The sequence below is a fragment of the Podarcis filfolensis genome (assembly GCF_964270895.1).
Source record: "Podarcis filfolensis genome assembly, chromosome: 7".
Taxonomy (NCBI): Eukaryota; Metazoa; Chordata; class Lepidosauria; order Squamata; family Lacertidae; genus Podarcis; species Podarcis filfolensis.
The window spans coordinates 25,330,466-25,358,010 of NC_139603.1; the positions used below are offsets into that span (position 1 = coordinate 25,330,466).

Here is a 27,545-nt window from a genome sequence, read left to right on the forward strand (position 1 = left end):
CACGTTTAAAAGGGCATAGAAGCCCTGTTACTCAGGTGCAGAACTGGGCCCTGGTAATCACTTCAGCCTGAAACTGATTCTCTTGTTTACTCATGTAGTAAAAACAATAACAACGTCATAGGTTGCCACCTATGTTAGAGGTGCATGAGGTGGCAGCATGCCCTTGAAAAAGCTGCTTTGCCTCTGAGTCAGCACCCAAGGTATCCAGGTCTCCATGTGCTTCCTTGGAAGGCCATGTCACCAGTAATGATGGGTCGTTAACAGCCAGCCCATAAATGAAGCCAGATGAGGCATCTGCCTCGGGCAGCAGGATCCGCTGGGCCAGCAGATCCTGATGTAGGTCTTTGCCACCACATTAATTCTTTTTCCCACACCGCCCCCCGCCATTCCTCTACGAAGCGGTTCTGGTTAAACAAATAGCAAATAGCAGGCAGAACTTCCTCTAACTAGGGCTTTACTTCGTATCTGAAATAAACGGGGGGAAGGACACGTGTAAACAACGATGAGCGGGTGACAACCTTGGCACACCCACGACTAAACCTGCGCAGAAAACCTCCTATCTCCGTCACTCCTCCCTGGCAATAAGTTTATTAAATTTGTATGCTGCCCTTTGTCCAAAGATCACAGGGCGCTTCGGATCAGATCTGGTAAAGAGTTAGAAACTGTGCCACGAAGAAAAAAACCCTATGCCAATGCTAAGGCTGAGGTTCAAAGAAGCAGAGAACTAAAAAACACATGGTTGAGGTTCAAAGAAGCAGAGAACTAAAAAACACGTGGTGGATAAAAAAAGCTCAGGAGATCTAGCACTTAGCCGACACTCATGATGCACAGAGTTTCTTTAAAGCCACAAAGACCATCTACGGGCCAATAAATCATGGCATATGCCTCCAACACTCAGCAGACGGTACTACACTTCTAAAAGATAAAGAAGCTATTGCACTGCACTGGAAAGAACATTACTAACATCTCCTTAAGCCCAACTCCCCCGTAGCTGCTGAGGTCCTCTCACAAATTCCGCAAAACCAAGATAGAGATGAGCTTGCAGTATCTCCAGTTGTGTACAGCTGTTAACCAAATGAAAAACAACAAAGCCAGCGGACCTGAGGGGATACCTGCCAATGTCTTAAAAATGGGTGGAATTGAACTTACACAACAACTTCACAAGCTCATTAAAAAAATCTGGGAGAGAGAAGAGATCCCAGCAGACTTTAGGGATGCCAAAATTATCAATCTCTTTAAAAATAAATAAGATAAATGCAGAGAGCAAAACCAACCCCTGTATATGGCGTTTATTGATCTAACTAAGGCTTTCAGCACTGAAAATCATAATGTCCTGTGGACTGTCCTTCTAAAAATTGGCTGCCCAGATAAATTTGTGAACATCAATCGGCTCCTCCATGATAATATGACAGCAACAATTGCAGATAACAATGGCTCTCAAAGTGAACCATTCACAGTGGGATCAGGTGTTAAACAGATGTTATTGGTGTTATTGCCCCAACTCTATTCATTATTTTCATTGCCATTATCCTATACTTTGTCGAAGGGAAACTCCCCACCGGAGTAGAAATCATATATCGAACACATGGAAAGCTCTTTGAGCAGGCTGAAAGCAAAGAGTAAGGTTACCATAACTTCCGTTATAGAGATTCAGTATGCTGATGACAATGTAGTGTGTGCACACTCAGAGGATGACCTCCAAACCATCCTAAATATCTTTGCAGAAGCTTACAAAGCTTACGAAGCTCAACATCCAAAAAACCAAAGTGCTGCACCAACAAGTACAAAATAACCCCTCTGCAGCACCACAAATCCAACGCAATGGTGGAACGTTGGAAAATGTCAATCACTTCTCCTACCTGGGCAGTTATCTTTCCACAAGGGCCAAAATTTGTGCCGAAATCCAGCATCGCCTGAGCTCTGCAAGTGCGGCTTTCTCCCGACTGAAGTGCAGTGTTTGAGGACCGGGACATTCACAGGGAAACCAAAATGCTTGTTTATAAAGCTATTGTAATACCAATCTTACCGTATGCTTGTGAAACATGGACCACTTATAAACGCCATCTTCAACTCCTCGAAAGATTCCATCAACGGTGTCTCTGAAAAACTTTACACATCACTTGGGAAGACAGGTGAACTAATATCAGTATACTGGAAGAAACAAAGATCACCAGTGTTGAAGCAATGATTCTTCAACATCAACTTTGTTGGACTGGTCCTGTTGTGCGGATGCCTGATTATCATCTTCCAAAGCAACTACTCTATTCTGAACTTAAAAATGGAGAGCGTAATGCTGGTGATCAACAAAAGAGGTTTAAAGACTGTCTCAAGGGAAATTTTTAAAAATGTAGTATAAACAATTGGGAAACACTTGTCTGTGAGCGCTCCAATTGGAGAACAACCTTTACCAAAGGTGTCATGGGTTTTGAAGACACTCAAACTCAGGATGAAAGGGAGAAACGTGCTAAGAGGAAGGCATGCTTGGCAAATCCACACCGTGATCAACTCCTGTCCAGAAACCAATGTCCCCACTGTGGAAAGATGTGTGGATCCAGAATTTGCCTCCACAGTCACTTACGGACTCATTGTTGAAACTGTGCTTATGGAAGACAATCTTACTCGGCAACGAGTGATCACCAAAGAAGATCAGATCTCTCCCCACCTGAAATCTTCATTTCCAGCAATGGACAGCTCCATCTTTTCAGTATGCTACCTAACAAACATTGGAATATTTGGTGAAACTTCATAGAACCAGAGTTGGAAGGGAGCCCCAAGGGGTCATCTGGTTCAACCCCCTGCAAAACAGGAATCTCAACTAGATCATACATAGCTTCTTTTGTTATGCAAGAAAAACTATCTTTATATCTGTTGTAGTCATCAGGAAAGAGGGCACATGTGTTTGGAAGATTCTGCAATTAGCTTTAATTAAACATGAATATGATAACCAGAAGAGGCACTTGCAAGATAGTAAAACATGGGGGGGGGGAACCATAAAAATAGGGCAGTGAGCTGCAACACCCACTTCCCCGTACACAAACACACCCACACTCCCATATGCTTATATCATTATATTTTGAAGGATTTTAATTGTAAACTGCTGTAGGATCCAATTTCGCCTGATAAATGAAAAATGAAAAAAGATGCAGGTTCCACCTGTCAAACAAAATTTGACACACCCACTCCTTCAAGCCGCTGAGTGGGGGTGTTTTTCTTTCAGCGACTGGACCTGAACCTGACCTTTAAAAAATCACCTGGCCATTTTGAACCACAATTAGTATTTATTTGTTTAAATATTTATAGGCCACACTAATAAGAATATTGCCAGCAAGGCAGTAGTAGCCACCTGTGCCACTCTGGCTTTGATTAGCACTTGGTGCAAAGTTTGGTTAAACTAGGCCTAGGAGAATGTGACTTGTGTAAAGTAGTGGAAGGGAGGAATTTTAATTGGAGCAGTGGTGGTGGGGTGTGTGGCTTTATCAAACCCTTTCCATCTCCTCTGAGCTCCAAAAGTGAAGTTGAGGCAAGATGGGGATATGCTGAGCATTCACATCTACTCTACCATTGCTTGGCATGGACCACATTCCAAGATTCAGGTCATTGCTAGTCATGTCTATTACAACCCTGATTCCAAATAGCCCGAGCAAGCAAATCCTACCCATTGTTCTGGCAAGCCAGTCTGGCAAGCCAAACAAAAAATGGGTTCTCTCTCCTTCCTGTAAAGCTAAGGATGCAATTACTATGCTCACTTTCCAGGGAAAAGGGCCCAGTTAGATATCACCTGGCACAAAGGAAGCCATAGGAAGCTGCAAGTTTGAGTAAATGAAGAGTAAGAGGGTGTTGCTGCTTAACTCTTTCCCCTGTAGACAATTTGCTGCTGCGAAACCTCTCCCAGCTGTTTTTCCAACCCAGTTAAATCATATTATAGGGTAATTTTTTTAAAAAATGGAAATATGAAACTCCCATATGTGGTAATACCAAATTAATGAAAATACATTGGTACCTTGGGTTACAAATGCTTCGGGTTACAAACTCCGCTAACCCAGTAGTACCTCGGGTTGAGAACTTTTCCCCAGGATGAGAATGGAAATCATGTGGTGGCGGCAGCGGGAGGCCCCATTAGTAAAAGTGCACCTCAGGTTAAGAACGGTTTCGGGTTAAGAACGGACCTCTGGAATGAATTAAGTTCATAACCCAAGGTACCACTGTATTGGTGAAAGTAGTAAATATCAAAGAAATAATTGTCATTATTGATAACTATAATTCCTTCCCCCAAAGCTCCCCTCCAATATAAAGGTAAAAGTAAAGGTACCCCTGACCATTAGGTCCAGTTGCGGACGACTCTGGGGTTGCAGCAGGGGCGCTCACCCCGTCACGGGGATTCGAACCACCGACCTTCTGATTGGCAAGCCCTAGGCTCTGTGTTTTAGACCACAGCTCCACCCATGTCCCTCCCCTCCAATATACTTTTCAGGCAATACTTTATCTGGAACTGTGATTTTCCTCCTTGAAAGAAGGAATAGTCAAATTACTTTTAAAACATGGTGATAATGGCAGCAAATCAGTTCACCACCTTAAATTGAAGGAATTAATACTATTCTAATACTGCAGGAATCCCCGTGACAGGGTGAGCTCCCGTTGTTCGGTCTCAGCTCCTGCCCACCTAGCAGTTCGAAAGCACGTCAAGTGCAAGTAGATAAATAGGTATTGCTCCTGCGGGAAGGTAAACGGCGTTTCCGTGCGCTGCTCTGGTTAGCCAGAAGCGGCTTAGTCATGCTGGCCACATGACCCAGAAGCTGTCTGCGGACAAACGTCGGCTCCCTCGGCCTATAGAGTGAGATGAGTGCCACAACCCCAGAGTCGTCCGCGACTGGACCTAAGGGTCAGGGGTACCTTTACCTTTAATACTGCAGGTGTAAGAAGATTTTGGATTTCATTCTCCGTAAACCATCTTTTGGGAATTACCTAACTAAAATGTTGCAGAAATTGGTAATTGCTGCAAAACCCCTAACAAATAGTTATTCAAGCAAATGGAATCAGAACATGAACATTATTTTATTTTGGATTTTAAACCATTACAGAAGAGCTTTGACTGATGACCTACGGTCTCCATGATATAAGTGCCAAATGTTCTAAGAGTGCACACATCATAACATGAACACAAGGTGAAGCTCAACATGTCAAAACCAAGTCTCAAATCCACTTGATTTTGAAAGCAGATATAATGCAGCAGGCAGTAGAAGCAAGCAGTAAGAAAGTAGGTATGGAAAATGCTGGGTCTACACAATGCATATGACAGTAAAGAGTTCAGTGCTCTGAAAAATGTTTGTCAATAAATGAAAAATGAAGCACTGCAATATAGAACTATAAAAAGTAAAGTGCAGTTTCAAAGATGTGTTCTCAAAAATGTCTTTGAGTAGATTTCAGAATATCATTTGAATTGTATTTCTGAGCATATTCAAAAATTAATGTAACAAATATTTTAACATATAAAGCTGCCCAAAAGGGAAAAAAACAAAAGAAACATAAGCTAGTGTTGTATTGCAACTTTTTACTTCATTCATAAGCAAATTTCCACCAGTCCTATGATTTCAGAAAGTACACAGAATATGTACAGAAAAACAAAACCAAATCTCATGAGAGTAACCATACAGTGCTTAATAAACTCAGAAATCTTGTAAAGCACAAAGCATCTACAAGGTACAATTCTATTAACAATAATGCAATGTGTTACATTATTGATTATCACTTGTCTACAACAGGGGCAAACTTACAAGGCACAACTCAGTGCTGTGACCGCAGTGTTGTAAGTTACATTCAGGCACTTCTCTAAGATGAATAATTCTTAGCAAAGGCCTTGGGAGGCGAGGAACCCATATGCACTACCCCTATACTGTGTTTAAAGAAATGTCAACCCATTCCCAATATATTTAGTTATTGAACTAATAAGCTAGACATTTGTAGGTAGACTCTGAACAAGACCAACTTCCCTTGGCACCTCAGAGAGGTTTGCTACGCCGTTCCCTACTTGGTCCCAAAGTTTCTTTGCAAATGAGTCCAGAATTATCCTTCCCTCAATGAATGGCTTGCTAAAATTTGGTCTGCAGGGTTGTCCATGGATTCTTACCCAACAGAAACATTCCATGAAAACAGGAGGGGGGAGGAAACGTTCTTCCAAAATATTTATTTATTTTTTAAGCTATTTTCTGGTAGGTTGCACAGTGACAGGTGTCTATTGGTGTTAAAAACAATGCTTGCTGCTTTTAAGGCAATGTCTGAATACCACACAGCAGAAAACAAAATACAAAGTACCAGTTCGCCATTACGCTCAGTTAAGTACTGGCCTTTTTAAAAATGCAAGTTCTTCTTTCTCACTTCCCGACCCCAATTTCTTTCGCTATTCTTTATAATCAACTCCCATGTAACTACATATATTACCAAATGCTGCATAATTTCAAATGGAGAATTTCTTTGCAGACAAAATTGACTGATGCTGAAAACACCAGGCAATCAATGTGTCTTCTGCCCAACTTAGTTGTTTTTTTAGGCTGGGGTGGGGAACCTGTAACCCTCAGATATAGTTGAACCACAACTTCAATCATTCCTGACCATTGCCAATATTGGCCAGGTCTGATGAAAGCTGAGAGTTCTATGACATTTGGAATGTCACAAATACCCCATCCCTGTTTTTGGTCTATAGGAGTTTTATAATATTGATAAACTAGGACTAGTATAAATTGCCTGAAATCCAAACTTAAAAAACTGCAATAGCTAAAGGGGCTGTTACATGTTAAAGTGTTTTCACCACGTTTTCCTTCTTCTTCGCCACAAGATCCCAGTATCATGCTCTCAGAAGAAGACATTTAATAGATATTTCTGGAAAGTGATAATATAAAAGCTCAAGGGTCCTTGCAAATGGCTCATCAGTTCATATGGAAAGGAAGGAAGGCGCAATTCATTTATTGGCAATAAAGAGGCAAGAATTCCAAATAAAGAAATTTAGGGTCTCAATGGTCTTTGGATTAGCCTTCCTGTCCAAAATCTTCTGTGAACTTCTTTAGTTTTTCCAGGTCATGTTCATTCACAGTGGGCTTTGTGTTGGCTAATGACCTCAGCATATCCGCCTGCCACATAGAGAAAAGCAAACAGTCAAGAGCCAAATATTTCTCCGTGTAAACAAACTACGTGCAATTAAAAAGAAAAGTCACCAACATACATTTGCCAACTTCACAGCTCAATTACACAATAGAGGGGGGAAATATAAGAAGCAGCCATGAAGATACAGAAGCAGCCATGAAGATACAGAAGAGCCAACACATTTCTACATATATTTTACCAATCATTCATGTGACAAAGATGGAAGCTAACCAATATTATTAAGCAACCATGATACTTGAGACCAGGAAATCTATGTCACCACACCTACTTTAAATTACAGGTAGTTAGACCCATGCATGTCAATTACTGCTTGACAACACGATCCTACGCATGTTTACTCAGAAGCATGTTTAATGTAAATCACCCTGTGATCCTTGGATGAAGGAAGGTAAATAAATTGATAATCAATCAAATCAAATCCAATCTAATCCTGAATAAGTGTTTATGAAAAGTGTTCGCAGAATGACTTCTGGGCATCGCGAAATGACAACATAATGGTAAGAAAGTGAATGAACACTTCCTCGCACACTCCAAGGGTTGGGAACAGATATGAGAACAGATTGTTATTCAGTAAATCTATTCAGTATTTAACAACTTCATTATTCAATGCATTTAATGTATATAACAACTATTAGAGCAATCATGTAAAGCAGATCAGTATTGTCCTCATATTGCCAAAGGGCTAAGGGTATGTGCTGACCTAACAAATTCATGGCTGCGGCAACCCAGGTACCAGCTCTGTCCCATAGCTACTAGGCCACACCAATTCTTGACATGACAGAATCACGACAATTCCACCATCACTCACCTGCAGAATCAGCATGCATTTGTCTTTCGAAGCCTGTACTTGTTAGGAACCCACATTAAAGTACAGGGCAAGTTATTAAGTTTTGATCCTCCAAGTGATATAACTATACCCAATGAATCATGAAGCCTCAAGGGTAGGCAACAATGTAGGTTAAGGTGTTCACCTTGACCCCCATTCACCATATTTTTATATTTATCTCCTAAGGATGTTCTTTGTTATTTTTTAAACAGACATAACAAACCCTTTCGTAAACACAACATACACAGATTTGTTAGAGGAATTCATTACTATTGGATGACTAAAGTACCAGGCGGAACCATGAGATTTTGCCAAAAAAAGGTACCACCAGCAAGTTTAGACTTGTTAAAGGGTATAATCCCAGAAACAATATCCACCATATGCCTGCCCACTGAACAAAAGTTTAGGAAGGAAAATGAGAGCAAATTATGTGTTATGGAAATAATAATAATAATAATAATAATAATAATAATAATAATAATAATTATTTTTATTTATATCCCGCCCTCCCCAGCCGAAGCCGGGCTCAGGGCGGCTAACAACAATCAAATAATCAAACAATCAAATAATCCAACATTCTAAAAACATTTCATTATAAAAATTAATTAAAATCAAATTAATGGCAACCGTTAAGCAAAATTCTGTGCAGGTTGCCAGAGGAGGGAGTCAGGCTGCGCCCTGACCAAAGGCCTGGTGGAACAACTCTGTCTTGCAGGCCCTGCGGAAAGATGTCAGGTCCCGCAGAGCCCTAGTCTCTTGTGACAGAGCGTTCCACCAGATTGGAGCTGCTGCCGAGAAAGCCCTGGCTCTAGTTGAGGCCAGCCTAACCTCTCTGTGGCCTGGGACCTTCAGGATGTTTTTATTTGCAGACCGTAGGTTCCTCTGTGGGACATACCAGGAGAGGCGGTCCCGTAGGTATGAGGGTCCTAGGCCGTATAGGGCTTTAAAGGTTAAAACCAGCACCCTAAACCTGATCCTGTACTCCACCGGGAGCCAGTGCAGCTGATATAGCACCGGATGAATGTGGTCTCGCAGCGAAGACCCCATAAGGAGTATCGCCGCGGCATTCTGCACCCGCTGGAGTTTCTGGGTCAGTCTCAAGGGCAGCCCCACGTAGAGCAAGTTACAATAATCCAGTCTGGAGATGACCGTCACGTGGATCACAGTGGCTAGGTCAGGGCGAGAGAGATATAAGGGGCCAACTGCTTAGCTTGGCGGAGATGAAAAAATGTCGCCTTTGTTATAGCTGTAATCTATAAACAAGCTTTCATTTCCCTTGACCACTGGACAGGTTGTGGGAAGCAGACTTTGATGTAATGAAGTCATTATTCAAAAATACTTGCAAGCCTTCCTCTTTTAAGAAAGAAAGACTCAAGAGAAATTACAAAGCTTGTTGGGCACATGGATTTTTGTCAGTGAGCCCCATACGGGATGTAACTTTTATGCTAGAGTTGAAAGAAAATGCAAAAACTTCACAGATACTTAGAAGCAGCAAGCAACTTTTAGAGCCTTTTCTCTTTTAACTCATTTGCAGTTCAGCAGATTTCCATTTATTCCCTACGTTTCCAGACAAAAATGGCAGTAAAAGATTGGTAACAATAAAATCCACAATACAAAATAATTTGCAGCAAAGAAAGCAATGATAACAATAAAACGAGCATGCTTGCTTGATTGTTTGCAGTAAGCCATTGTTTAGCTTACCATTATTGGAAAACCAGGTCAATAAGGTGGATGTCCTAATATTAAATGTTTGTTATTATGATGTTGCTCCTCCATATCACTTAAGAATAACTTGACAACAAAATATTGCAGTCAAGAGCAACAACTAATGACTAATTGTTTTTCATCCTGTATTTTCATAGGGTAAAGTTTGTTAATTATATCTCATGGCAAACTGTTTTTGAAACTGGAGGATACTTTCAATGTCAGTTTTAGGATACAGGAAGGAGGCACAAATCCACTGGGCACACCCAAATTAGATATTTCCTTTCAGCCTTAGACAATATTATTTGTGTGCAAGCAGTTTTAATTTTGTACTACCACAAATGAATAATATCCTTAATAATGTGGTGGAAGGGGTATTGGGGCTTAAACTAAACTTCAAACTTATTTATAGAAATGTCTGCTGTTATTGTGTGGGAACTGATATTTATTTCAACAGCGAAAAAAGCTCCAGAGTGAGGAGCTGTAGCTTTTCGGTTTTGTTGATTCTAATTATGTAAAATAAAGCACATGAACTGATTTTGGGATGTACTTCTTCACGGACTTACACTGAAAAGGGGGCGGATGCAGCAGAGTTGATTAAATATAAAATTATATGCAGTTGTTTTGTATACTGAATTCAATAATTTTATAAAATATCTAATAAATAGTTCACATCTCCCATTCTAGCGCACTCACCACCTTCTTCAATCAATATACTCAACTTTGTCACTCTGCATAAACCACATCCAGTCTGGAACTTTTACGACAATAGTAGGTATGTTTTTGTAATAGCGGTGGTTGAACTTCAGAGGAAAGCAGCAAACCATTTATATATAATTCTACACAACTTATATTGAGTGTCATTTTCCAAGTATTTAATGCAAGGCAGTGAGGAGATACTGGAACCCTTCACCTTTATCATCTTTATGTGGAACAACCACATCCTAAGCATTTATGCACAAAGCAAGAAGGGTCCACATAAAGAATATCAGCTAGTGCAGGAAGGTTTAGGACAGGAATGCATGCAAGGGCACACTCACACCTTCTAGGATGGCAAAGCACAACAGGGAGGAGCTTTTTTGATTGGAGAGAAGTTGCAGGAAGAAGGGACATATCTCTCTTGTGAGCAATTGAGCACACTCATCACTAAGCCATCGGAATTATATCAGGTATTCAGTAAGCCCAGGAATTAGGACACTGGTTTAATTATAAGGCTGTGACCTCTGGCAGAGCTAGTCCAAGGCGAAAACATCCATAGCAAAACAAAGACTAACCATTGCAACAACAGGCTCCAGTAGTTTATCCCCTGGCACATCCATCCACGTCATTTCAATGGCACTTGGTTCTCCCGGAGAACATGGAGTGAACAGATCTACTTGAACGTCTGGATCAGACAGTGATGGTCCTTTCACCTTTGGAAGAAGCAAAATTTCTCAGTTGCAGGAGTAAATGGAGGTTCTGTCAAACAAGGTCAATGGTAAAAGGCATACCTGTTTATCTTTAACAGGAAACAAGTGAACAAGGATGTTTTGTTTTGTGAATCTAGAACATAAGTGGCATCCTGTGCCAAAGGCAATGTGACTTTATAGCAAGCTTGAAGGAGCAAGAGAACCCACAGATGTAATTATTAAGCTTATTTTCCCTGTTTACTTTGCCAAGTTTTAGACCCAAACCCACATCTATGGAAAGGCAGGGTTGCAACTGTACTTATAGTGTGCCTTAAGAGTAGCACTATGTACTTGTTTAGACTTGGCTATTGCCATACAGTGGTACCTCCGGTTAAGAACTTAATTCGTTCTGGAGGTCTGTTCTTAACCTGAAACTGTTCTTAACCTGAAGACCACTTTAGCTAATGGGGCCTCCTGCTGTCGCTGCACCGCTGCTGCACAATTTCTGTTCTCATCCTGAAGCAAAGTTCTTAACCCGAGGTAATATTTCTGGGTTAGCGGAGTCTGTAACGTGAAGCGTATGTAACCCGAGGTACCACTGTACTTGCCCAAAAGCTTGGCTAGCGATGTTTTGTGGATTTTCTGGCAGACCAAGTCATACCAGGCAGGAAGAAAAGCATTAATGCTATGTAGCACATGAGAGAAATAAACTTTGTTTAGTACCATAACCAGCACATCCTGTCCTGCTTGTTACGTTCTTGTGATGGGGCATTCTCAGGATACATTTGAACAACTACCAAATCCATTCTGCGGAGAGCTAAAAGGTAAAGGTAAAGAGACCCCTGACCATTAGGTCCAGTCGTGACTGACTCTGGGGTTGCGGTGCTCATCTCGCTTTATTGGCCGAGGGAGCCGGCGTACAGCTTCCGTACCTACTTTTCCATACCTACTTTCTTACTGCTTGCTTCTACTGCCTGCTGCATTATATCTGCTTTCAAAATCAAGTGGATTTGAGACTTGGTTTTGACATGTTGAGCTTCACCTTGTGTTCATGTTATGATGTGTGCACTCTTAGAACATTTGGCACTTATATCATGGAGACCGTAGGTCATCAGTCAAAGCTCTTCTGTAATGGTTTAAAATCCAAAATAAAATAATGTTCATGTTCTGATTCCATTTGCTTGAATAACTATTTGTTAGGGGTTTTGCAGCAATTACCAATTTCTGCAACATTTTAGTTAGGTAATTCCCAAAAGATGGTTTATGGAGAATGAAATCCAAAATCTTCTTACACCTGCAGTATTAAAGGTAAAGGTACCCCTGACCCTTAGGTCCAGTCGCGGACGACTCTGGGGTTGTGGCACTCATCTCACTCTATAGGCCGAGGGAGCCGACGTTTGTCCGCAGACAGCTTCTGGGTCATGTGGCCAGCATGACTAAGCCGCTTCTGGCTAACCAGAGCAGCGCACGGAAACGCCGTTTACCTTGCCGCAGGAGCAATACCTATTTATCTACTTGTACTTTGACGTGCTTTCGAACTGCTAGGTTGGCAGGAGCAGGGACCAAGCAATGGGAGCTCACCCCATCGCGGGGATTCGAACCGCCAACCTTCTGATCGGCAAGTCCTAGGCTCTGTGGTTTAACCCACAGCGCCACTAGAAAACAGTAAATTTACTTGGCAATCAGAACTCAACTGCATATAAGCTTCTGATGCTTTGCCAAGAAGACCTGCTAGTAAAGTTCTTTTTCTGCTGCCCGCCTTTATAACTTTCAGAATTTTTTGATGAAAAGACAGTGTATATAATCCAAATACGGAAAACATGTTTATATATTTTTAAACAAACAAGCCAGATTTTAGAAAGCATTTGCCCAAGATAACATCACTTAAAAAAAAAAAAAAGGAGCCCCTTTCTCTGCACAGTACTTAGCACCAATATTCATGATTCTCCTTTCTGGGACAGTTGGTTGTCTACATTCTCAAGCATGTCAAATTTCAGGCAGAATCTGGTATCATGTCATGACTTGCAGCCCTTTTAAACCAAATGTGATGAACTATAATAGGAAAGGACATTCGTGTGTAAGCACTGTTGTTGTTGTTTTAAAAAGTATCCTAGGACTTCTGGAAAATTTGGGATAGAAGTTTTATGCAAAGCAAGGATCACTTTTAAAATATAAATATAGCTTATGAAATAGGAGAGGATACAGACAAATAGACAGGGATGACACTTTCCTCATATACAGTACCTGCACTTCCTCATATACAGTACCTGCACTTCAAGTAAAATCTTAAAACCATAGTATTTGATTTAAGGTGCTGGTTTTGACCTTTAAAGCCCTTCATGGCCTAGGACCCTCGTACGTACGGGACCGCCTCTCCTGGTATACCCCACGGAGGACCTTAAGGTCCATAAATAGCAACACCCTATTGGTCCCGGGCCCTAAGGAAGTTAGATTAGCCTCAACCAGAGCCTGGGCCTTCTCAACACTGGCTCCAGCCCGGTGGAACGCTCTGTCTCATGAGACCAGGGCCCTGTGGGACCTGATTTCTTTCCACAGGGCCTGTAAGACAGAGTTGTTCCACCTGGAATCAGTTTGATTCCCTCCCCCTCTTTCTTTTTCCTTTCTCCCCCTGTGAAGAGGCTGCATCCTAATGTTTTAGTGTTGTATTTTAATCTTGTTTTTTAAATTGTATTTTAATCAACTTATTTTTATTATTGGTTGTTAGCCGCCCTGAGCCTGGTCTTGGCTGGGGAGGGCGGGGTATAAATAAAATTATTAATTAATTGATTGATTGATTGATTGATTGATTAAAGATGACTGTTAAGACACTGGTAGGGAATAGCAAGAACCAAGATATGGTGTTGGCTCTCTCCTCGACAGCTTGCCTGCAGGTGTGGTCATTTTCCTGTTTGATCAATGAGGCACAAGAGTTCCACTGAAGCCTGGGATTTGTTTCGGCTCTGCCCTTGCCAACTGTGTACAAACACAGAGCAGTAACATGCTTATACCTCCTGTTTTCAGCTCACCACTGGAGAAGGGAGGCACAGGTATATGGGCTTCCCTCTACACAATGGGGGCTCAGAGAATCTGAGTGAAAAGGCCGAGCAAGCTGATATACCTGTGCCGCACTTTCTCCTTGTTGGCTTGTAACTGGAACGGAGAGATGCGTTGGTTTGCCAGAGCACCTGCAGGCACCAAAGTAGGCACCTTGTTATGAACTGTTTGGAGTTGTGTTTTGTTTTCCGCCCTTTCTTCCCCAGCTGCAAGTCGAGAGGTGCAGGAGGCTTCCCCTTAAACTTTGTGCTGCATTACAGAGAAACCACACGTGACCTGGGACAAAACCCTGCAGTGGAGTCCTGTAAACAACCACCTGTTGACCTCTGATGAGCATGCAGAAGAAGAATTTAGAAGTTCCAGTTACTCACTTTTTTAAAGTGTGTGGCTGACTGAACTTTCCTAACTGGCTGCATTAGGGCGTCTCGTACTATTATGCTTATGTCGGCGCCTGAGTAGCCATCGGTTCGCTTCCCCAGCTCTCGATAATCTGATTCAGTCAAGGTGTTCTGAGTGGTCCCAAGGTGAAGCTTGAACATTGCAGCTCTTGCATGATCCTCAGGTAAGGGAATGTAAATGCGCTTCTCAAACCTTATTAGAAAAATCACAAACAGTGATGCTCATCCATACCCATAACCAGGGTTGTTTTCCAGACAGGACTTACCGGAACACAGTTATGGCACCTCTCAGGTGCCACAGCCATTATAAAAGAACAAGGGAGGCATTTATGGTAAGTTGCGCCATTTCTTTTCCTAGAAAAATACCACTGCCCATAACAGATTTCATGCAAATTCAAGTTTGTTTTTCTAGCACAACTAGGGAGGAAACAATGGGTTTCCTGGAGAAAGAAAATTATTAATTTAAATGGGTCTACTCTGTAAAACACAGTTGACTATAACCCTATCTTTATACTACAGTTTTTGAAAAATCCAGCCATGAAACGTAAGCTGTGAAACATTAACAGCACCCAGACTGAGAGTTTTAAAAGCAAGTATTAGAATCCAGGTCCTTTTGAGCTGTCCATTTCTTTTCACGCTCGTGACAAAATTATTTTCTACGGTCTAGAGAAATAATAAAATAACTAAAAGTTACTGGTTGTTTGAATAAAATTCAGGAACTTGTGTTTTAAAATTCCATAAAACTGCACTGTACGCCATATTTATAGAACTGCTTACGCACTAAGTCATAGCCAACATATTTCATGTTCTTAAAGCAAAAAAATTGCACGGGTGATTAAAGAAGTATTGCAGATGTTTCACAATACAATATTAGTTTGTTCCATTAAGGGACATACTAAGGCATGCATTGGATGCAGTAGTTCTGACTTCATAAAGCATGATCTGGCCACAAGGGTTGAGGCTGCATGCATACCCTTGCACTCTGCTTTGATGTTTCGCTCCTGGTCTCTTTTAACAATCTGTGCATTATATCAGAAACAGGAATCTGCTTAGCAACTGACAGCGGAGGATGCATGGGTATAGTGCTTGCTCCCAGTTTTAGTAAACAAAGCCAAACTAATAGGTTCACCGTACAAAGTAATCCTTGTGGTTTGTTTATTCTTCTGACAAGATTACTCAAAAGATCTTATAATTACTTCTGTGAGCAGAATGAGGAAACATTTTGTTTACAGCAGCCTGGTTTCCACATCACACTAAGCCGAACCATGGCTTAGTATCAATGTGCAAGCTTCCAGGAAAGAGATTGTGGCCATTTTGCATCTCTCTGTTTGTACTGCTTTGGCATGAAGTCATGGCTTGAATTGGCGAGTCATCTGAATCCAGGTTCGTGCTGTAGCTCTCCTGGACGAACCATAAGGTGGGGCAATCCTTAATTACAGTTCACAGTTAGCCTGGAGAGAACTAAACCATGAGCCTGGGTTCAGATAGCACAGTAGGCAAAGCCATGGCTAAGCTCAGCACAGCAGTAGAATGACTGGGGGGGGGGGGAAAGGCTGCAATTTCATCACCTGGAGCCCACACACTTGGGCCAAGTCACACATTGGCTTAACATGGGGTGTGAACCGCCCCAATGCATTTAATATGTGGCTGCACAATCCTATAAAACTGTGTCGCTGCACCGACATAAACAACTAGTGTCATCGTAGGTTAACTGAAATACCGTATTTTTTGCTCCATAAGACGTACCAGACCATAAGGCCCACCTAGTTTTGGGAGGAGGAAAACAAGAAAAAATTATTCTGAATCCCAGAAGCCAGAACAGCAAGAGGGATCTGGCTTCTGGGATACCGTGTGGCTGTTCTGGCTTCTGGGATAACCACACCAAGCCTCTTCAGGGAAGCGGGATGAAGGCTCCCCCTGCCCGAAGAGGCTGCGCACAGCTAAGGCAGAAGCCAGGAGAGGCGCTGCGCAGAGAGGGAGAACTGCGCAGCGCCCCTTCAGCGAAGCTGGAGAAGGAACAGAAGGAGACCGTTCTGTTCCTCCTCCGGCTTCGCAGGACAGGCTCTGCGCAGAGACGGAGAGCTGCGCAGTGCCCCTTCAGCGAAGCGGGAGGAGGAACAGAAGGGGCTCTGTTCCTCCTTCCGCTTCGCTGAAGGGACGCTGCACAGTTCTCCCTCCCTGCCAAGTGCCAGTTGCACCATAAGACGCACTCACATTTCCCCTTACTTTTTAGGAGGAAAAAAGTGCGTCTTATGGAGCGAAAAATACGGTATTTTACGCCTGCAAAGTGGAGCAAAACTGTCCAGTGCTTTCTGTCACCCACTATATTCTGATACTGATGCAAGTGGTATTCATTGTTGCTACTGCTACATGCTTGGGCTGCAGTGCTTTGTTAGCACCAGCAGAGAGGTGTTACTATATCAGAGGTGGACAAGTAATCCTGCAACCCTGACTAAGCTGCAAGCAGTGTCACTTGGACCAGGGCAATAATGAATTTATTTATGTTATTATACCTTACCTTCTTCTGATGGCAGAATCTAGAACCCAAGGTATGTTAGTAGCTCCCAGAACCAAAATTCCTTCATTGTCTGTTCCAACTCCTAATCAGAACAGGTGAATTTAATCAGTGACTATAATAATAACAACCTCTAAGCAATGTATAGCATGGAGAATGAGAAACACTGAACTTAGCATATTTTAAACACCATAAACTTTTATCTCCACAGATTTTCCTAGGCCGGCTAATGAATGCTAGGCCACAGACAATCATGTTATATAAGCCATCATATTACTTTAAGTAGCCACGCCAAGAAAATGATCCTACCTTGCATCTGAACTAAGAACTCTGTTTTAATTCGTCTGGCAGCTTCGCTCTCATTTTCACTTCTGGAGCCACAGAGAGAATCTATTTCATCAATGAAGATAATTGAAGGTTTGTTTTCTCTGGCAAGCTGGAACAGATTCTTCACTAGCCTGTGGAACAATTTAAGTTACATTACAGCAGTATTTCACCTGTTTTCCGAAATTCAGTAAAGTTCTTAGCTGTTAATCTTCCATAGATGATGAGATACTAGAACCTTTATAACTAAGTGTATATACTTCATATAAGAATTGCCTTTTATCCAGTTGCTTCATACAAAGTTTGAGAAATTAAACAGCAAAGTTATTAGTTCTTGGTCATCTCTCCATTGATTAGAACCATTATCCAACTGCTCAGTAACTATAATTTCAGGACTCTTTGCAATATAGCTGAAGAACAACATTTCTAGATGTCATAGTATAGAGAAACATGAAACACAGGGTAGTACATTGCAGAGCAGATTATTACACTTTCGAGATGATGTAGCTGAGAGTTAGTCTGAAGGCCTACATGCCTGAATGCTATTGCAGTCCCTCACTGTCACTATGCATCTGCTTTGGGCAAAGATCAAATCTAGAACCAAACTAGGCTGCCGCATAGCTATTCAGGCTTTGTTCAAGGTGAAGATCTTCCTGAAAAGCAAACTCAGATCTAACTCATAGATTTGGTGCATGCAATCCCAGACTGTCTGCTAAAAATGGTTGTGTTTCCTCCTCCCAAGCTCTCCATAAAAAGAAAATGCCAGGCAGGGGGAGGGAGCTTAGTTTTCTGACTGACATTGCTAGCTTCCAACAAGCAAATGACCAGGTCCCATCCCACCTTTATTTCCAACAACGGTGCTTTGGGAATGATCTTAGTTCATGTCAATTGAGCAGGAAAAAGCAAACAAACCCTCAACTGATTTTCCTGACAGTTCCCTAACTCCTGCACTTATCCTGAAATTTTGTAGGTTATTTAGCATACAGGTGCTTCTACAATGTATTCCATTTTCATACAAATTGCACCACCAAGTTGGGGTGCAGAAGCAAACTCCTTCACCCTCAAATATTAAAGGCTCCTTTTGAATAAAACCTCTGAACTTTTCTATCTGAAATGTGATATGCTTCCTTCATTCAGAAGAGGCAATGCCCTGCAAATGTAACACTAAGAAGTTAAAATGTTATAGTTATCCCCTTTAAAAAACCTAAAACCACTGCACCTGTCTGTCTGAAATTTAACTGGCTTCATTCACTTAGAATGGGCAACTATGCATGAAGCAATTTTGTCTTGGTACATACCTCAATCCCCAATTCTTCCTCTTTTCTTTCTTATTCTCCCAACCCCACAAAACAGGACCCCCCTCTTTATTTCATGAAGGTACTTTTTAATATCCAAGTCTCATACATGAACTACGTATGAATAGCCCAGGAACGATATTGCATTTTCCAAACCAGTCAGACATACTGGGTCCAGACACCCCACAGAGAAGCGTATCAAGGAGTGCCAGTGAGCAATTTAAAAACTAGGAAGCAGAGGGTGGTACTTCCTATAGAACCACACAGCTCTTGTTCAAAGGACCAGTCAATCAGTTCCTTCCATGTATTTCCCCATTCTTATGCATTTCCCTTCAGTCTGTTTCTCCAAGCAGAGCAGAAACACACTTTTTCCAAGTTGCATAATTTTTCGTTTCATGGGGGGATTAAACACAGAATTTGAAACCTGTGAGATTGTTGATAGGTAGCCACATTCATCTATCGCAGCGTCCTAGAAAAATGTTAAAGGCTTTTTTTTTACAGGAGGTTTTGTAGACAATATATTTTATATAACACAGGAAAAGCACCTATTAGAATACTCAAATTACAGTTACCTTATCCCTTGGTTCTCATACCAAAGGGGTCACTTGAACAGAAATCAAGGCTTGGCATGTGGGTTCACGATCCCTGAAGAACTGGAAGCTTCCACCCTTTATAGCTTTAATACTTACTTTTCACTCTCTCCCAACCATTTTGAGACAAGGTCAGAAGAAGATACGGAGAAGAATGTAGAATTGTTAGCTTCTGTTGCAACAGCTTTTGCCAAGTAGGATTTTCCTGTTCCTGGGGGTCCAAACAGAAGGATGCCCCTCCAGGGGGTTCTCTTCCCTAAGAAATATAAAGTGTACATATAATATGGGGGGGGGGAGTAATTAGAAAAAGCATCAATTTGGAATTGATTATGGTACAAAATAACACCCAACCCCTGCAAATAATCACTTGTGACATAATTAAGAGAGGTACGTCTTGCTTTTATTATCATTTATAAATTACTTCCATATGTATGTTTTTGGAATTATCAGAATAAAATATGATATTGTCAGCAGGAAATTAGATTCCTGCCAACAGCAACACGCAGGATTGTACCAGGAAAAAATAAATACAAGGTACTAATTCTGGTGCACCCTTTTTACATGTTGAAAATGTTACATTCTGTTTCAGTCTAGGGCTCCCATCTATCAACTCAGCACCAGATTCCCTGCCTAGGGAAATACAAACATGCAAACAGACTAGGAATGCCCAAATGTGGCGTAAAGTGCACCCTAGCACCTCAGACTGGTATGACAGCAGCAACTATTCCTGATCAGCTGAAAGGTTAGGACACCCGTGTACATAGATGTTCAAGCAGGGTACTTTGCCCTACAGCCTAAACATTTTAGGGTTTTGTAACTGAAAGACAATATATAAAGAAATACCTGTGAAAAGATGAGGAAATTTAATAGGCAATATTACTGCTTCTTTGAGAGCTTCTTTCGCTCCTTCTAGCCCAGCAACGTCATTCCATTTGACATTTGGTCGCTCCATGACAATAGCACCTATGAAATTGATTTATTAAGACTGAAATCCTCACAAGGCAGCTTACAATATATGGACAATTAATAAAAATAAACAGAATAAAATCGAACGATTTAACGTGAGACACTGGCAGCAGCTAGAAGCATCATAGTTCAACTAAAATATTTTGAAATTATTTCCACTGCGAGATCCTCAAATTATCAAATCATTTTAAACGGCTCATTCTTTTCCAGTTTCAAAAAAGAACAGTATCACCACTGAAGTAGAGCACTGATAATTTCTAGTCTAACGTTTACAGAAGTGCTTCTTCAAAGGCTCCAGTACTTGGAAAACTGAAGTTTACATCCTGGCACTGACAAAACTATCCTATTCTCAACCTAGGACAAAACAGCACTATAGTATTTCACTTAACAGACTACAATTGAAGGTGTCTGAATTTTTACATTTTCTTTGATCTGTAGAATGATTTTGATTGGGGTGGCCGGGTCATAAAGTCTCTCTCTCATGACCTTCAGGTGATCTTTTGGGAAGAGGAAGGAATGAACAGAGAAGAAAGTATCTGCACATTGTGCAGTGCAAGGGAATGTAACCATACAGAGCTGAGCTCCTTATCTTCACCAAACTGTACTGCATGGGTAGCACTATCGTCCCTTACAGGCCAAAAAGACTGGTACTGACACTGTCCTTGCAGCATAACAGAAGGAAGGGAATGTGAACAGATTGCCTCTGCAAAGCAGGGATACCTCCCTCGGCCCTGGAGCCTCATGCCTGTATCATTTACCATCAGTGGCAGTGCTAAGTAGTCAATCTGATTAGCTATGTAGTTATGTATCTTCTGCAAGAGAATCCTGAATGTCTGGGATCAAGCAGGGAGAGAGAAAATACAATTACAAGAGAAGCAGAGGGAAAGAGAAGAAAGTGGCTGCAATCAGCTAAGAGGAAAAAAGGGGGTACATTTGCACTCCCCCTTTTAAACTGTAACGTTTGTCCCATTTTTAGGCTGATATTAATTAGATGTTTCAAGTTATCTATCTTGCAACTTCTGCCCTGTTCATTTGATAAAAAGACTTTATTCAAGATATTAAGCACTTGATGTAAAGCTACCTTGGAGTTGATTCTGCAACTTCTTTTTCTCAGGATCATCCGATTCTCCTTCCCCATCACTATCATTCCTAATTTGGGTATAAGGAAAAAAATAATGCACAGGTAAAAGACAGGCTCTTCCAGCCAAGTTGTTGTTGCTTTAAATGACATTATTTGTAATGAAAGAACCCATCCTCATAACATGCAAACTGGGACTTCAAAAAACTTGAAAGCATATAATTGTCAAAAGATTAAGGGAATAGTTGTGTTTTTGTAGGTGGATGTTACAAAAAAAGATTTTTCTTATGCAGCTTATTAGTACAACCCTGGCTCATGGTAATTTCCCATTACTCAAAAGTAATACAATTACAGTGGTACCTCTGGTTACGAACTTAATTCGTTCCGGAGGTCCGTTCTTAACCTGAAACCGTTCTTAACTTGAGATACCACTTTAGCTAATGGGGCCTCCCGCTGCCGTCACGCCGCCAGCACATGATTTCTGTTCTCATCTTGGGGCAAAGTTCTTAACCCGAGGTACTACTTCCGGGTTAGCAGTGTCTGTAACCCGAAGTGTTTGTAACCTGAGATGTTTGTAACCCAAGGTACCACTGTATAACGTATGCACATTTAACACGTGCAGTTTCAACTTTATGTGGCTGAAGGTCAGCTGGTTGTATTTCACACAAGTTAAATGCATGGAAGGCAGAGCTTAAAAAGCTTGTTTTGCAGAAAGAGCTTTCAAGCTCTAAGACTTGCTTACTGGGCTCCAGGAGGGTCTCATGAGACCTCATGGGAACTTGGATGGCCCCATAAGATCTCACAACAGCATCCCAGAATCTGATAAGGCCCACTCAGCACATGGCTCTGGATAGGGTAAGGATGTTCACGCAGGGACAGTTCCAAGATGATGACTTGAATATACACATTTTTCCATATAAGTGCCATCCCACGAACATAACCCCCGCACAAGATGGAATCATGCTGTAGAATAGTTTTATGAAAGAGAACTTAGAGCAAAAGAAATATAGGACATGTCAGCACACAATAGTCCTTGGAACCCCTGATCGCCAACATGCACCTCCTTTTCAGTAAGGAAGTCTGTGGTTACAGCACAGAAACTGCTGCTGCAGGAAAGAACCACACAGTCATTGAAAGTTATGTCCCTGAGGGAGCTCCCTACCCAGTATGAGCCTTAAGCTTCACCGCCCTCAAAATGGAGAAGTAGTGAGTGAAGTGGGCTGAATGATACCTATCTAAATACAATTTTCTTCCTGATATTCCTGTTTCATCCCAAGAAAGAATGGATGCTTAAAACTCTACTACTTTTAGTATCTAATATATAATGTGTGATAACCAAGTCATAAAATCATCTGTAGGCCCACAGGTCTTGAAATATGGTGTTTTCCACGCACTGTTCCACCACCACTGAAAGCATTAAATACTAAACAAGCAAACTTGGAGAATGTTGTAGTACATGAAACTAACATACCCTTTTTCATCAGTTGGACCAGATTCTTTGACTGGTTTGAGGGGAGCTTTTTCTTTCTTTTTCAAATACTCTTTCAGCTTTTCCGCTCTGTCTAGATACTCCGTACACTTTGCTCTGATGCTTTGTTTTGCTTTGTCACCCTGTGCTTCATCTGAGAATGAAAAGTATTTTGTTTTGCGTTATAATCGAAGTTACAGTGTACCTGTCTTGAAGCAAAACAACAAACCATAATTAGACATCCCCTCCCTCCCTATAAATAACAAAAAATGTTATAGTCACAATTACCGTCTCCAGGTGCTCCTTTTTATTTTAGTGCACAGAATGCATTATTTTCTGAGGCAATTAGTATGACTAGTTTTGTACTCAGTTTTCTCAGTGCAGAGGTTCAGTTTCCAAATACATCATTACTGGCCGTTAGCCTTCCATTTATATAAAAATGATGGGTCAGTCTTCCAAAAGATCTCCATTTCCCTTTCTTAGTCCCAATCAACTGATTTAATTTATGATCAAAATGTCATTAGCAAGACCATGGCATGTAATTTGGAACCTACTGGCGTAATTTCCAAGAATGTGAAGGAATGTTTAAAAACATAAAAATCTCAGCTACTTATACTTCTTACATTTGACAACGTGAAGAAAATACTGTACAGCATGTTGATACAAGCGGAGGGCTTCCTCATAGTTTCCTGCTTTATCTTCTTGCGCTGCCTTGCTAGCAAGGTCTATTGCTTTCTGTTTAAAAGGAAAGGAAAGAAACATGACTAAGGTTAAAACAATTAAATAAGTTAATCCCAAGTGTTTGTAATATGGGAATGCAAGAAAACAACAGGACTGCATTATATGCTGAAATGACACCTTCATTTTCAAATAGTCAAGAGGCTTTACACTGGTGGGATTAGAATGCTACAGTAAGCCATGGTTAATGCTGTATTGTGAACCTCACTTCCGTTTCACTTCTCCACTTCTCAAATATTGAAGAACATCCTCACAGCCAACTAATGTAGGCAAACCCAAGGATCTGTGTGCTCACAGTGGGAGTTTCGACTCCCTCCCCTATATACAGTAGACCCTCACCCTACAGTATTACACACTGCTTTTGAAACTCTCCACAGTAAAAAAAATTTTTTTTTTGCCACATTGGACAGGAGAAATAAAGCCCCCTTAGATGCTCCAAACTAGTTTTACAGTTCTGTGGATAATCACCTATATTCAGTACAATTTAAGGAAGCAGTTATCACATTACAATTAAAAGCCACAGAATCACTCTTGGGAGTCATTCCTGTGTCCAAAAGCATCTCATGCAGATGATTTGCACAATACTTATAGAAACAAACATGAGACCAATGAAACTTTAGCATGATACAGCATGAAACTTTTGTTGGGGAGTGTATTTTTATTAGTTTGCATACATTAGTATTGTTAATTGTTTTAATTTTGTATTATGTCTTTTGTGCTTTTATATTGTAACCTGTGTTGTGAACCACCCTAAGACCTACGGCAGGCATAGGCAAACTTGGCCCTCCGGATGTTTTGAGACTACAACTCCCATCATCCCTGAACACTGGTCCTGTTAGCTAGGGATGATGGGAGTTATACTCCCAAAACATCTGGAGGCCGAGTTTGCCTATGCCTGACCAACAGGTATAATAAGGGCAGTATACAAATTTAATAAATAAAAATAATAAACTAATAATCCAACTAGCAGAGTTGACCCATTGAAATCCATGGAACTTAAATTCCCATGGGTCTGCTCTGATTACTCCAGTGGGTAGGGAGCAACAGATGTGGTACTTCTCTTTCATGAACTTTTCCCCATTTATTTCTCTTAGGCTCCAGGCTATTATCTTCATTATGATTTCAGATTTTAAACATGCCACTTGGAAAGTAGGCATTTTAGAGATAGGTGTTTTGTTCGCTTTTCATGTTGGGTTGTTCCCTTTGAGAGGACAGTTACAAGGAGCTGCCAAGCTATGGGCAACACATATTACCATGGAGGTAATGCCTCCTACTAAGATGGAAATGGTTTATGTACCACACAAGGTATTTCAATATCTGTGCATATGTGAATTAAGTGTGCTAGAAATTCTTAGCATTTATTAATGCAGATCTTTTAAAAAAACTCTGCAAAGATAAAAACTGTGTGTGTGTTTGTGTGGATACAATTGTGCCCAAAATTGCTTTCAGAAACGTTCAGACACCTCACTCAATTACAGAAAAACTTCCACTGAACAAAACATTACTTAGTATATTACACAGGACTATTGGTGGGTACAGAAAAAAATAGGATACACCTGGATAAAGCAATCCACATAAAGTCATACCAAGGTTATGTATTTTGAGCTATGATCTTTCTGTGAGTGCACAAAGAAGATTTTACCCAAAGTTACCAAGAAACAAAAATACATGCACTGAAATCTTGAATTAGGATAAATAACTAGTGAATCCCTAAGCTACTTACTTTCCAACAAATGAAACTAAGGAACTACATTAGTAAACAAAAATTTAAGAGCCTGAAAGTCAACCCATCACGTATCTGCTCTTTCAAGTTGTATGCAAGAAAACGTCAACAAATAAGTGCAAATAAGACAAAATGGCATTTTATTTACTCTCTAGTTCCTGCAGTATATGAGATATTGCACAATAGAAGTGAAACCTACAAAATATGTGCAAATTATGCAAGGGGGCAGGTGGCAGAGGTTACATCAGGGGTTTGGGAACCTTTTTAGCCAAGTAGTCCAGATATTTATCTGTAGTACCTGTAGATATTTATCTGCAGAGATTTATCTGTAGTGCATGGGACCAACCATCCGTCAAGCATCTGGCATCAGGTGATTGGAACTTACCACAGTTGGCCCATTGAGGTGGAGGACATAGTTCAAAAAGCTTCCTAAGCTCTCTGCACCACATTTATCAAATGCTGAACATTTAACTAGCTGTCAGGTGTTTGAGAAGTGTTGCACAAAGCTCTTCACCGACATCACTTCTACCCACATGGTCAGTAAGTAGTAGGGGGAGATCTGTGCCAGGGGAGTCACACCAACACCATTTCATAGCAAGGGTGGCAGGGCCAGCAGATAGTCATGTCTGTTCAATGCAACACACATGGAGATGGACGCAAATGGGATTGCATTGCTCTGCCCGTCAGATAAAAATTATTTGTCCAGCTAGTTTTGATTGTATAACCAAGGCCTTAAAACCATGGTTAAATAGTGATTCTCCTAACCTACCTCACAGGGTTCTTGTGAGAATAAAAGAGAGAGGGAGAAGAACACATGCCACCTTGAGCTCAGTAGAGCATGAGACTCTTTATCTCAGGGTTGTGGGTTTGAGCCCCACGTTGGGTGACAAATTCCTGCATTGCAAGGAGCTGGGCAAGATGACCCTCGCAGCCCCTTCCAACACTACAATTCCAGGATTCTCTAAGTAAATAAACTAACAAAATAGATTAAGAACACAATGCTGCCTCTGCAGAAACAGAAATGCATTCTGCACATGCCCAGAGGCACCCCATTGCTTCTCCCAAGGTGGTGTCTGGATAGCTCGGCTGGGTTACAGTCGATAATGTCGATACTGCTGGTTCTATCCTTGTATGGGGACAGTTGCACATTCTTGCACCGCAGGGGGTTGGACTAGATCAGAGCTTTCCAAACTGTGTGTTGCGATATGTTAAGTGTGCCGGCTGCAGCATGCAGGTGCGTTGTGCGAGCGCTTCCCCCAGAAAGGGGGTTAGTTTCACCTCAGGTTTGCTAGCCAAACCAAACTGCTGCGTCGCGAAATGATGCAGGTCTTTAAAAAAAGTAATACAGTGGTACCTTGGGTTAAGTACTTAATTCATTCTGGAGGTCCGAACTTAACCTGAAACTGTTCTTAACCTGAAGCACCACTTTAGCTAATGGGGCCTCCTGCTGCCGCCGCGCCGCCAGAGCACGATTTCTGTTCTCATCTTGAAGCAAAGTTCTTAACCTGAAGCACTATTTCTGGGTTAGCGGAGTCTATAACCTGAAACGTAACCGAGGTACCACTGTAATAATAATCGCGATTAGTTTTGGAAAGCTCTGGCCTAGATGATCCTCAGGGTCCCTTTCAATTCCACGACTCGCTGTGTGAGGCCAAGGCCGAAGCAGTAGTAGCTCAGCAGCCAGCCACCATCCTGACAGCTCCAAGAGAGAGAGAGAAAGAGACGCTTCCGGGGCGCTGGCAGGTCAGGTGAGGCGAGGCGCCTCCCCCTGCTGTTCGTTCCCACGTCGAGCTGCTTAAGAGGGAGGGAAAAACGGAGGCTCTCTTTCTCGTATGAACCTCGACATTACGAGAACCTTTCGAGCGGCAGGGACTCCTGTCAGTTAAGAGGCAACCGTCCATGTAGCCCCAGTCAAGGTGAGCCGCCTCACGAAGGGACTCCTTCCCTCGCCCTCCCTGCCTCGCATTCGCTACACACTTCGGAATTCTGGCGCGGCTCCCCGTCACGCGCCCAACAACCCCCGCGCCAGATGCTCACCTGCAGGTTGGATGTGGCCGCCATGATGGGCGGGGGCTGACGGGGACGGTTTTTCCCGAGGAGACGGAGAGAGAGAGAGGACAAAGTTACGTTGACAATTCGCGCTTTTCTCCCCCCTCTCGCCTGTATACCGGCTATGCAAGGAAGCCGCCGCCAAACGACGATTAAAAAAGACCCCTCACGCTACTTCCGCAAGCGAATCCCACAGCCGGCTGGAGAAAGGAAGCGAAGGGCTCTTCCGCTTCCGTGACGTCCTGTCAACGTCATGGCTGTGCGCCTGCGACGG

General features: G+C 41.8%; 1 protein-coding gene and 1 long non-coding RNA gene across 2 annotated transcripts; one reads left to right on the top strand and one right to left on the bottom strand.

Annotated features, from left to right (window-relative positions):
* Nucleotides 1–5,033: 5,033 nt before the first annotated feature.
* On the bottom strand, nucleotides 5,034–27,545 carry VPS4B (vacuolar protein sorting 4 homolog B). The gene is made up of 11 exons (XM_083623970.1): nucleotides 27,260–27,545; nucleotides 23,385–23,496; nucleotides 22,765–22,915; nucleotides 21,297–21,364; nucleotides 20,093–20,212; nucleotides 19,349–19,505; nucleotides 17,350–17,498; nucleotides 17,044–17,125; nucleotides 14,499–14,718; nucleotides 10,960–11,097; nucleotides 5,034–7,121 (listed from the first exon to the last, which is right to left on the bottom strand). Exons 1-11 carry the CDS (start codon nucleotides 27,281–27,283, stop codon nucleotides 7,020–7,022), a joined length of 1,323 nt encoding a protein of 440 aa, XP_083480096.1. The 5' UTR covers nucleotides 27,284–27,545; the 3' UTR covers nucleotides 5,034–7,019.
* Nucleotides 7,133–10,293, top strand: LOC310767225. The gene is made up of 3 exons (XR_014550770.1): nucleotides 7,133–8,413; nucleotides 9,228–10,158; nucleotides 10,211–10,293. It is a non-coding gene; the product is annotated as an uncharacterized lncRNA (long non-coding RNA).

What these genes read in the sequence shown, in the direction of transcription:
- VPS4B (XM_083623970.1), bottom strand. Translation starts at nt 27,283, where the DNA reads ATGGCGGCCACATCCAACCTGCAG. An exon ending in ATTTCCTCATCTTTTCACAG is followed by an intron (nt 19,506 to 20,092) that starts GTATTTCTTTAT and finishes TATATTTCTTAG; the next exon opens with GGAAGAGAACCCCCTGGAGG. An exon ending in GATTCTGCCATCAGAAGAAG is followed by an intron (nt 14,719 to 17,043) that starts GTAAGGTATAAT and finishes TTTTCTAATAAG; the next exon opens with GTTTGAGAAGCGCATTTACA.